Genomic DNA, 12,387 nt, shown 5'->3' on the forward strand with positions numbered 1-12,387 from the left:
CTATTAAGGTTGCAAATATATGGAAAGAATCATAGAATCATAGAATGGTTAGAGTTGGAAGGGACCTTAAAGATCATCGAGTTCCAACCCTCCTGCCATGGGCAGGGACACCTCCACTAGAGCAGGTTGCTCAAAGCCCCATCCAGCCTGGCCTTAAACGCTTCCAGGGATGGGACATCCACAACTTCCCTGGGCAACCTGTTCCAGTGCTTCACCACCCTCACAGGAAAGAATTTCCTCCTAATATCTAACCTCAATCTCCCCTCTTCCAATTTAAAACCATTACCCCTTGTCCAGTCACTACACTTCCTGACAAAGAGTCCCTCTCTGGCTCTCCTGTAGGCTCTCTTCAGATATTGGAAGGCTGCTATGAGGTCTCCCCGGAGCCTTCTCTTCTTCAGGCTGAACAACCCCAGCTCTCTCAGCCTGAAAGAAGTGTTTTAAGATCCATGCAGCCAAACCTGTTGACTGCTTACAAGCAAATGCACGTTTCAATTGTCATACAAACGTCCACAAATTTTAAGGATAAGCAAAGGCTGATGGTAAAGTTGCAAGATTGAAGTGCAAAGAAAAGTGTGCAGATAAGTGGTCTTTTCTGCTGTCAGTTGTGCCTTTTGTTTTCTGTGCTACTCTGTCCCAAGACTTTCCTCAAAGGACTGGAAGGCTCCTTGGGGCAGGCTAGGCAGACCCAGGGAAAATCAAGTAGCAATCAAGAAGTTGCGCATACAGCTTACCTGTTGAAAAAGGGGTGATGAAGTTTAGTTCAAGCAGCTGGGTTGAGAAGTTTGCAGGATTAGCTGTGCTGTTCTATTTCCTCCAGACTACTACACTGCTGGGTGTTTCACCTTTATCCTGGGCCACTGCAGAGGGCACTGAACTGGTGAAGAAGACTGTTTTAGAAGCTCAGCCCTGCTTCGAGCCCTCATGTCTCTTATCTATGTGCTTGGCACAGTGCTGCAGGTGTTGAATGAGCAGGGGTTTGTTTACATCCTCAAGTTGATGAGCTGGCAAGCTCCCAGAGACCCACAAGCATTTCCACATCCAGAACAATATGCTGGTCATGCTGGCACGCTGGAGGGGTTGGGAAGGCAGGAACTTGTCAAGTTACCTATGTCTCATTAAGCAGCACGAGAAGGGTTGTTGTGTCAAAAGCAGCCTATGCTTTTGCCAGCCCTGGAAACTGCATGAGAACAGTTTTACATGAGGCTGTTACCTATGTCTGCGCTTGCCCAGGAAAGTGCATAGTGCCCTGGCCCTCACAAGGACTGTCACAGGTCCTGATGAGAAAAATGTGCTAGGTTCTTTAAATCTAGTCAAAGAGGATTATGAAGAGCCTTGTGATAACAGTAAGTCTTCAAATGGAGAGCCTCTGAGACGTATATTCACAAATTACAGTCTATCCTATCAACCTGTTCAACCAACTGGCTAGAATTCCTGTTTCATGGCAAATTTGCAAACACCATTTTCCAGGAATGGGGATATTCCAGGTCTCATAAAGTGCAGAAGATGACATTTTGATTGATGAATCTAGACAATATCCAAGAACCATATAAGAGAGGATTCACTTTGTTCAGTACAATCTTTCAGCATCCCTATTAAATATATTACTCTTCTAGAAGGAAATTATTTCTCCTGCCTACCAAACTTTAGTGAATAAATACCAAATTTGGTTGACCTCACTTAACTGTCAATCTGGTGGTTCTTCTTTGATCTCTGCATGAATTTCACCACCGAGCAGGTTGTATGGAGCAGCCAGTCAAGGTATCCTGTGGAACCACTTGCTAAGAAGCTGCTTCGTGCTTTGCTGCAGGTGAAGCGCTGAACGCTGATGACATTTTTGGAGTCCCCTATATGGCCTTCTCTTCCTTTCTGCGATAAAGGGTGAGGTTTGGAGGCAGCAAGTGGCACAATGGCTGACAAATCCCCACCAAGCAACTGGCAGATGAAGTTGAGCTTCCAAATTAAAAGTGCAGGGGAGAAAAGGGATTGCAGGCGTGCTGCAAAAGGACTGCTGGCAAAAAGCGCAAGCAGAACTTCAATCCACAGTGGAGAAAAGTAGCATAGAACCTGATTCGGTTAGGTCTGTATGAGTTTGGGCTAGATTTCTCTTGTGAAAGGATGGCATGGGAACTTCAACATGTGAACAACTGTTTGCGTAGGCAAGCAGGCAGTCCTGGCTGCCAGGGTACTTTGCCGGGTGTTTCATACCTAGAAGGTAATGAGTAAAATGTTCAAAAGATGTGGAGTCGTCGAGGTCCCTTTCTTTTGGAAACTTCCTTCCCATTTGGAGAATGGATTTTGGAAGGTATGTAGATGTATAAACAAGGAGAGAGGCATGTAAAGGCATTTCCGGACATTCCAGTGCCTCTAGTTCTTATAAGTTTTTGATTCAGATACGTTTTTAGAATTACACAAAAGTGTATTTAATTTATAATTTATAGACAAGTGTTCAGCTACACATTTTATAATTTTGAGGTATTGAGAATGTGATTAAGAATACATTAGATACTTTCATATTTCTCCCCAATACTCGCTCTTTTATTTTACAGACCCGTTCCATTGCACAATAAAAGCATTAAAGTTGATCTGCTACTTATTTGGCCGGCACAAAACTTTAGCCAGTCGCTTATGTGTGCTTTGACAGTCAAATATCCTGCAGCTGACATCCATTACGAATTTCTTCAGTCTAGTGAGTCCATCTTCTGTTCTGTGTCAGAGCTGGGTGGTTTTGACAAACTCTGCAAGTCCTCCAGCTGTGGCACATTGCGCGGTCGGATCTCAGCCAGATGTGCTGAGACGGCACTTATCCTGTGAGCAGAAGTGGATTTGCATTAAGTTGAAAATGGAACAATTGATTAGAATATCCTTCATTTTCACTTGAATTGGCTGTGGGTGCCCAGCTGCAGGCACCCACGCTCTGTGAGGAGAGGCCGGGCCTGCCCCGTCCCCCGCCAGTTCTGGCCGGTTCCAGCCGCCTCCCCTCAGGGCACAGCCCGGCCCCTCAGGTGCTCCGGTGGTCACTCCGATGGCCACTCCGGGCAAGCGGGTGTAAGAATGGGCAAAATGCTGCTGGCAGCAAAGAGTGAGGGGAAGAGTGCGAGGAGCGGCCCTGCCAGCCCTGAGGGGAGAGGGGGAGGAGCTGCAGGCCCAGGGCGGCCATTGCTCTGTATGGCTGAAGGTGTTCCAGTGGCACTGTGGGACAGAGTTAAGTGTTGGACTTTTAAATAGACCACATGCCACAGGAAAAAGGAGGTATTTTTATGTTTGTGCTGTGAAGAAAGAAAAATGTGAATGTGTTTTGTCCCTGTATCTTTGCCTGGTGTGTTTCTTTTCCCTCTAACTTTTTATATCTAACCATATCATTAAATCTTCCTAATATATATCTGAAGATAAAAGGTGACAGCTGTAATAGAAAGAACTGATCACAAATTATTTTTTCTTGGCGTTGTCTGTGGTAAATTTGAAATATGCTTAAGAAAACAGAACAAATCTTACCAGTAAATTGAGGCCATTTCATTTTGGATGACTGTCCACCGAGGATCGTCCTCACTGCAGTTGGTCTCAGAATATCATTAACGTTGGTCACAAACAATCTACTCTTTAATATCCAGGATACAAAGTCCCTTTGACATCTGCCATCTCTGTTCCACAGTCAAACTCTCTCTGGTGCAATATCGTCTGTAATTGAACTTGCAAATTGCTTCACTTTCTGAAATGCTGACTGCTTAATTATGATGGGGAGAATAACATTCTACAGCCATAAGCTCAGATAACCGTGTAACTCAGAAACTATGTAATTATACGTGCGAATAATACTTGCTGTGATTTATGTTAGTACCAGCGGCAATACGCACAAGGACCACTCTGCAGACCTTGTCTGTCTCGCGTGTGGAGGGAGCAAAGAAGAATGATCACAAAATGGAGGGAAGGGAGAAGGTGCAGGCCTGGGCCTTGCTTCCTTTTATCCCAAAAGTGTTCGAGTTCGCTCAGGCTTCAAGAGATTCTGCAGTTCAACTCCCAGCTTAACCCACAGGTTTTTCCATGTGATATTGTCCAGTCACTTAATTTAGCCTTAGCTTCAGGTCTCCATCTGATAAACAAGAACTACAAGAACACTGTTTTTCAGGTATACTCTGAACATTAAACAGAGATACTGCTTTGAGATGCTTGAATACTATGTCTATGTGAATTGAGATAAGTATTTGTATAACAAAATGGACACCTTTCTTTCTGAACGCCATGTGATTATGATGCCACAGTTTTTTGAGGAATTGTACATACGAAAAACATTATGTTTCATTTTATCCTGGAGCAGGAATGCCAGAGCAACTTTAAGCCTCCTAGTCTGGCTGAAAGGAATGCATTCAAAACAACATGGGGATATTAAAGATGGTTCTGGATGAGCTGTCTCAAACACCAGAAGTTGTAAATCACTATAACATGACATGGCTTTGCTGGTTCCCCATGTAGCAGCTGTCCAATTCAGACCTTACCCATTTTTCCTGTGTGGTGTTGCTTCTGTTGTGTGAATGTACACCACAGACAATATCTATATCCCAGTGAACTCGGTGCAGAGGGGATTTTAGGTCAAGCTAACTCCATAATAGCACCTGAAACTGTTTACATTCATAGTGACTCTCTGGTAGATTCACACAGCAGATGAGTTATTCATAAATCTATAGTTTCGTGAAAAACCTCAGTGGGTTTTTTTTTTTCCTGATTTTCTCCATTTCATATTTTTTCTTGTGAAAAGGAAAGTACATAGGCCTCTCTGTGGATGATTAATTACTCTGTGAAGAAGCAGCTGTGGAGCCTGACAAGATTGCACTCAGATTACCGTCTTAAAATAGTGGATGGACTTGATGTTTTTTCCTTGCAACCATCTTACAATTGTTGTCATAAGAATGAATTATAATTGCATTGCTCTGTATTGTCACTACATTCCTTGTCATATGAATAGATTCATTTAGTGCCACCATCTTGGCTTGTTATGAAAATGAGGCATCTGAACTTAAGACTGTTAGATCTTTTCCTCTCTGATAAAGAGCCAAATCCTAGGGTCCAAGCACAGATTTTAAGTAAATGCTTTATATGCTATATATGCATCATGAGGTTACAAGCTTTATGAAAACAATGCAGAGTTGCCCATTACTTTTTCACATACTAGAAAAATACATGTAAGTTTCTATGTTTTAGGGTAAAAAGGGATTGACTCTAAAAGGAGAGAGTAGTAGAGTTAGGAGTAGAATTGAAGTCTTCCATTTTTCAATGCCATAGTCAGTCAACTAAGTTTTTTTCAATAGAGATACTATGCAGAATATTTTGAGTTTGGGACAAGAGGTAAGAAATTCTCATTGTTGGGAGTCACCAAGGCACGTAGCTGCTTCAAGATTCTTCAGAGATACAGAAAATCTGTTTTACTATAGGAAGTAACTGAATTAACTAAAGCTAAATGATTGAGTAAATCTACAGGTGAAATCTAGACAAAATAACAAAAATACCGGGCAAAGAAAAATGTCTCAAATTTGTTTGGTTAAGCATTCATCTTCAAATATTAACTACTGGATTATTATTTTTTTTGTTTAAATGTACAAATCGGCACTAGCCATAAAATCAACTTTATGCAGAAAGCTTTATGACAGAGAAATTAATCCTGACGTAATAAGCACAGCTCCACTGAGATCAATGGTGATATTTAAGCTGAGGATAGGACTCGGCTTTCTAATTTGCCAGCAGCATATGAAATGATCATTTATGCTGGCACTCCGGTGAGATATGAATTGGAAGAATAAAAATTACAAAGCAAAGCTTAGTTCCCACTTGAAAGGTAGTTCATTTAGTTTGCTTTGCTTTGCAGTTTGGTTGCATTCATATACACATTCTGAATCATATTCAAAAAGGGTGAAAGTTACATGTTTCTTTGTGTGGTGCTCTGTTGGATGGTTTCTTGGTTTCCTCTGGAGAGCATGCTTTCTTTTGTCCCCAGAAGGACCCCTTCCCTTGATAGGTTTCAATTTATTTTCTCTGTTCTTGTAGCACTCTGTGACTCCAATTCCCCTGTGCCATTGATTATCCGTAGACACCGATTATGAAATTATTTATCTTTGGTACAGGTAAAGGGATGTGTATTACCTCCAGCTTACATGGCTGAAAATGAGGTAATAGTAACAAAAAAAATACATTAACAACTAGATGAAGGCCAGTCTGATGATTATATGGTCTTTCACACGCACCATTGTATAAGTGTATATTGAACATAGCATCTGTATATCGCTAAATCTGTACTTGAAATTAATTGATGCTTTCCCTGGATCTGTGTTTCTCTCAGGACAGATATCAGTGGATGGATTTATGCGATATCTGAGTGGAGAAGAAAATGGCGTTGTTCCACCTGAGAAACTGGATTTAAATGAAGACATGTCTCAACCACTATCACACTACTTCATCAATTCCTCACACAACACCTACCTCACAGGTACAGGGTTGGAGAGATCTGATTTCTTATCTTACAAAAATTCCTAATATATTTGCTGTTATACCATAAAATGCACTAAAAGCATCAACAGAAAATTATGATGGAGCTTGATCTTCAAGGAAGCAAGGGTAGTACTTGATTGTTGTTCTATCTGCTGCACACATGCATCAAATACAGTTTTATTAACAGGTGAGTAGCAGTTGGGTTGGTCAGATAAAGTCTGGTCTGAAGCCCATGAAGTCCCTGGAAAGTTTTCCTCAACTTAGACAGGATTCTAGATTAAGGTCCTTATTTGGGGAGGAGAGGGAACGATGTACTTTGTATGACAACCAAAGATTGCCAGGCAATTATGTGAAGCAGAATATGGGAAACATCTCTGTAGCTAATAAATTTACCCCTAAACATTAAATCTGACAGTTTGTTGAGCTCCATGAAATTTGCTTTGATTCAGAGATTAGAGAGGTCCAAACATGGCACATAGCTTTCTGACAGTTCATTCACATCAGCAAGGAATGGAAATCTGGTTTCTGACTATATCTAATGTCTGAACTGAAATTTTTAGGTGCTGTTATGTTTTTAAAAAGGCCAAGCACCCAGAAGCTCCTGTTAATTTGAATTAGAGTTAATAAATCTGAACTTGTTTGCACAGCAAAGTCAACAATGTTTTAAGATTCCAAAAGAGCTAAAATGGTTTAGAAACTCAACTTTTGGCACACATTTTCTAGGCTAAGATTTCACTGAATTTCACTGAATTTTTTAGAGTTGGAAGGGACCATAAAGATCATCTAGTCCAACTCCCCTGCCGAAGCAGGATTGCCCAGAGCATGTCAGAGCATGTTACTCAGGACTGCATCCAGGCGGGTCTTGAAAATCTCCAGAGAAGGGGACTCCACAACCTCCCTGGGCAGCCTGTTCCAGTGCTCTGTCATCCTCACCGGAAAGAAGTTTCTTCTCATATTTGAGTGGAACCTCCTATGTTCCAGCTTGTGCCCGTTGCCCCTCGTCCTCTCACTGGCAACCACTGAAAAGAGTCTGGCTCCCTTCTCCTTCAACCCACCCTTGAGATACTTATAGGCATTAATAAGGTCTCCCCTCAGCCTTCTCTTCTCCAGACTAAAGAGTCCCAGCTCTCTCAGCCTTTCTTCATAAGGGAGATGCTCCAATCCTTGAATCATCCTCGTTGCCCTTCGCTGGACTCTTTCCAGTAGTTCCCTATCCCTCTTGAATTGGGGAGCCCAGAACTGTATGCAATACTCCAGTTGTGGCCTCACCAGTGCAGAGTAGAGGGGGAGAATGACTTCCCTCGACCTACTAGCCACACTCTTCCCTATGCAGCCCAGGATTCCATTGGCCTTCCTGGCCACAAGAGCACACTGCTTGCTCGTTGTCATTTTTCTGTCTACCAGGACTCCCAGATCTTTCTCTTCAGAACTTGACTCCAGCAGGTCCACACCTAACCTGTATTGGTGCCTAACATTCTTCTTCCCCAGGTGCAGGACCCTACACTTTTCCCTGTTGAACCTCATGAGGTTCTTCCTTGCCCAGCTCTCCAGCCTGTCCAAGTCTCGCTGGATGGCAGCACGGCCCTTCGGGATGTCAGCCACCCCTCCCAGTTTGGTATCATCAGCAAACTTGCTGAGGATACACTCGGTCCCCTCGTCCAGGTCGCTGATGAATATGTTGAACAGGACTGGACCAAGTATTGACCCCTGGGGGACACCACTGGTTACAGGCCTCCAGCTTGAACCTGCTCCATTAATCATTACCCTTTGGGTCCTGTCACACAGCCAGTTCTCAATCCACCTCACTGTCCCCTCATCCAGCCCACACTTCCTTAGTTTCCCAATGAGGATGCTATGGGAGACTGTGTCAAAAGCCTTGCTGAAGTCAAGGTAGATGACATCTGCTGCCCTCCCCTCATCCAACCAACCAGTTATGGCATCGTAGAAAGCTATCAGATTGGTCAAACATGATTTACCGTTGGTAAACCCATGTTGCCCACTTCCAATAACCCCCCGCTCTTCAACTTGTTTGGAGATGACATCTAGAATGAGTCTCTCCATTACCTTCCCAGGGATGGAGGTGAGACTAACTGGTCTGTAGTTCCCAGGGTCCTCCTTCTTGCCCTTTTTGAAGACTGGAGTGATGTTGGCCTTCCTCCAGTCTTCAGGCACCTCTCCTGTTCTCCATGACCTTTCAAAGATGATAGAGAGTGGCCCAGCGATAACATCTGCCAGCTCTCTCAGCGCTCGTGGGTGCATCCCATCAGGGCCCATGGAGTTATGAATGTCCAGTTTGGCCAAGTGGTCCCGAACCTGGTCCTCCTCTACTGGAGGAAAAACTTCCTCTCTCCATACCCTCCCCCTTGCCTCCAAGGCCTCATGAGGGACAGCCTTAGCAGTGAAGACTGAAGAAAAGAAGGCATTCAGCAACTCTGCTTTCTCCATGTCTTCCACCACTAGGGTGCCCATCTCATTCATCAGTGGGCCCACATTATCCCTAATCTTCCTTTTACTGTTTACATACCGAAAAAAACCCTTTTTGTTATTCTTAACTGTAGTGGCCAAGATGAGCTCGGCTTGAGCCTTGGCCCTTCTAATTTTCCCCCTGCATATCTTCACCGCTTCCTGGTATTTCTCCTTGCCTGCCAGGCCCCTTTTCCAAAGATCATAAACCTTCTTTTTGTTCCTGAGCTCCAGCCAAAGCTCTCTATTTAGCCAGGCTGGTCTTCTTCCCTTCCTGCTTGTTTTTTGGGATTTGGGTATGACTCTTTCCTGGGCTTTTAAGAGTGCCTCCTTGAAGTGCGACCAGCCTTCCTGGGCACCTTTGCCCTTCAGGACTGTCTCCCAAGGGACACTTTCAGCCATGCTCCTGAAGAGGCCAAAGTCTGCCCTTCGGAAGTCCAAGGTGGCAGTTTTGCTGGCCCCCCTCCTTGCTTCAGCAAGAATTGAAAATTGTATCATTTCATGATCACTCTGTCCAAGACGACCTCCAATGTTTACATCCCCCACAAGACCTTCTGAGTTAACTATCAGCAGGTCCAGTAGGGCACTTTCCCTAGTCGGTTCTCTCACCATCTGCGTTAGGAAGTTGTCTTCCATGTACTCTAAGAATCTCCAGGACTGTTGCCTCTCTGCTGTGTTATATTTCCAGCAGATATCTGGGAAGTTGAAGTCCCCCATGAGTACAAGGGGAAGTGATCGTGAGGCCTCTGCCAGCTGCTTATAGAATATTTCATCTGCCTTTATATCCTGGTTTGGGGGTCTATAACAAATTCCCATCACGATGTCTGCCTTATTGGTCTTCCCCTTAATTCTTATCTATAGACACTCAACGCTGTCATCGTGCATATTGCTAAGTTCGAGGCATACAATACTGCTCTTAACATAAAGGTTAAGATGCTGTTAACTTGTGAGAAAATAATTGTAAATTTACTATTTTAGTTTAGTATATGTAGGATGAAGTATTTTTGACAAGCAGACATGCACAGGAAGTTCTCTCCTATTTGATTTGATGTTTGCTTTGTCTTGTCGTGTTTGCTAATGACTTAGCATTATGTTAAAAAAAAAAAGAAGTAATGCTAAAGTGTGTGCTAAAAATGTGGCTTATGGATAACGTAGGCTTTCTGATATTATGAACAGGTTTACCTTAACTGACCAAGTTCTTCAGAATGCCAGTATGCTAAAACATAAACAAAACCATGCAGTGGGGATGCCCAGTTTAAACAGACCATGTGGTAGTTACTTTCATCTGTTTTGTGTTTGTTACAGCACTTTCTACAGCACCTTCTAGTGCTTTCATAAAGTGAATGAACTGTCATTGTTTCCATCAAACACCATTTTTCGGAGGTTTATATCTTGGCTGTAAAATGTGTTTTGTGCTAAAACTTGTCATATAAGTATTTGGCTTGACAGCTATTTTGTTTCTCTGAATTGAAAGAAATGAAAATCCATGTGGCCACTTCTAAGTTCTGATTCCAGCATGCAGAAATTTATGCTCTTTGGAAGAGTGCAGACATGTCCAAAGCAAAAGCAATTTTTAATTGTGATATTTTGCAGACCCCTTACCTCCAATATGGACTTTATTCTGTCAGTGAGGATTAGGACCCACTTAAGCCAAATGCTGCAGCTTTATACAGATTTTCTGGAAGAAAACAGTAAAGCTGTAGTAAAGTTGTACAAATGTGAGAAGCATAAACCCACAGGGAGGACAGACGGTGCAGTTTAAAGTTGGTCTGAAGTGACAAAATACGGCTCTCCCTTCCACCAGCATGAATTTATAGCTGATACCACAACACACCGCAGATTTTTATCAGGGCTGATCAGGACAGAGACATATTCTAAAGGTCTAGAAGCACAGAAGCAAAAGAACAAAGAATTAAGGATGGAAATTCATGATTAGTCCAACGTATTCTAAATTTTTTAACTGCACCGTGAGTGACCTAACTTGATTATTTTGAGAGAGAGAAAGTTTACCTTGAAACTTTGCAAATTCACTGACTTGTATGTGAAAGTCTACAGATCATCTCAGATTGCATCTACAAGTTTCTTTGCCTGCATTTTTAAATAATTTCAGAAGCTACATTTGGAAGTATGATCCTCGGTGTTTATTCAGTATAATATTCCTGGCTTAGTAAATTGTGGGGAATAAGTCAGAGTAAACTCAGGGGATAGTGCAAAGTAAGTTTGAGTCTCTTTCAAACTCCATTTAAGAGAGTATATTTCCACATTTACAGGCGCAAAACACATGCCCTTCCCTTTTTATGGGTTCATTACATTCAGTAAATGCATGGCAGCTGGCCGACAATGGGATTAATGTTTGATTTTTATCTGCGTATTACAAAAACTGACAGGCTTAGATTTTGCTTTGAGGTTAGACCAGATACAGCAATCACATTGCCATTTGCTTTCTTCCAACAAGTACTTAGTAAAATTAATAAAATTCATGGTGACAGGCTATTCTTTTTCCCAAGAAGATTTCAAAGGGTCTGCTGAAGTGCTTATGACTTTGGAAGGGAAGTTCAGTAGCACCTCTGCCCTCACTGGAGCTGTGAAATAGCAACTAGTCATGTAATAATTATTAGGACAATAAGAAAACCATTCAGTCTACCAATACTTTATGATTACTGTGCTTAATGTCCTACCAATTATCTCTCCCTTTGTTAGTTTTTTTAACTCAGAAAAAGGGTTGCACAAAAATGCACAAAAAAACATTATAGCATAAAAAGAAACATGTGCACACTCTGAATTTATTTTTAATTACGCTGATCATTTTCCTAGCCTTTAGTAGAAACCCTTGGCAGTACATCAAGTCCTGATTATTTATTTAGAAGTGTAACTGCTTTCTTTTTATGAGGGAAATGTAATTTTAAAGTACAAAGGTAAAAATCCATGAAGAAAGTAGTGATTTATAGTGGAACTAGGCTAGCTTAAAGAAATGTCATATTTTAGAAGCCCTTTTTTACTGTCTCTCATCTTTTTTCTCATTGGTATCATATTTATGAATTTACTCCTTTGAACCCTTAATGTTCAGCCGTGTTTTTTTCTGGTTTCTCACCAGTCTCACCTCAGGTTACTGCTGTTGTCACAGTGGGGAGTGACTTTGCAGCACTTCTCTCAGCAGCACCCAAAGCCAAAGACAAATGATCATGTATCACTATCAGCATTGCACATTTTGATGGCTATGCAACTTGCTGTTGTATATGTGAAATGCAAACTGCGAAAATCACAAGCCTTTAACACACATTTTGTCTTTGGCTATAAGGAAAAATAATAACATCAGTAGGTTGCAGAGCTCTAAGCATAGCCTGTGTAGCCAACGTGGCACTATCCCATTCACCCTCAGCATCTGCTTCCCTGCTTACAGTCCAGTGCTTTCAGTTGTTTCTAGAAAAATATCTCATGAGGGGCATA

The 12,387-nt window shown here is 42.2% G+C and overlaps 1 protein-coding gene across 1 annotated transcript in view; it reads left to right on the plus strand.

The window, feature by feature from the left end:
* The window catches only part of PLCB1 (phospholipase C beta 1), a 408,751-nt gene that overhangs the window by 280,944 nt on the left and 115,420 nt on the right, over window positions 1-12,387 (plus strand). The window contains exon 10 of the mRNA XM_074150525.1: window positions 6,329-6,475. Within this exon, the coding sequence (XP_074006626.1) occupies window positions 6,329-6,475 (147 nt within the window). The remainder of the gene's footprint in view (window positions 1-6,328; window positions 6,476-12,387) is intronic.

This window comes from Numenius arquata, chromosome 7 (genome assembly GCF_964106895.1).
Source record: "Numenius arquata chromosome 7, bNumArq3.hap1.1, whole genome shotgun sequence".
Lineage (NCBI taxonomy): Eukaryota > Metazoa > Chordata > Aves > Charadriiformes > Scolopacidae > Numenius > Numenius arquata.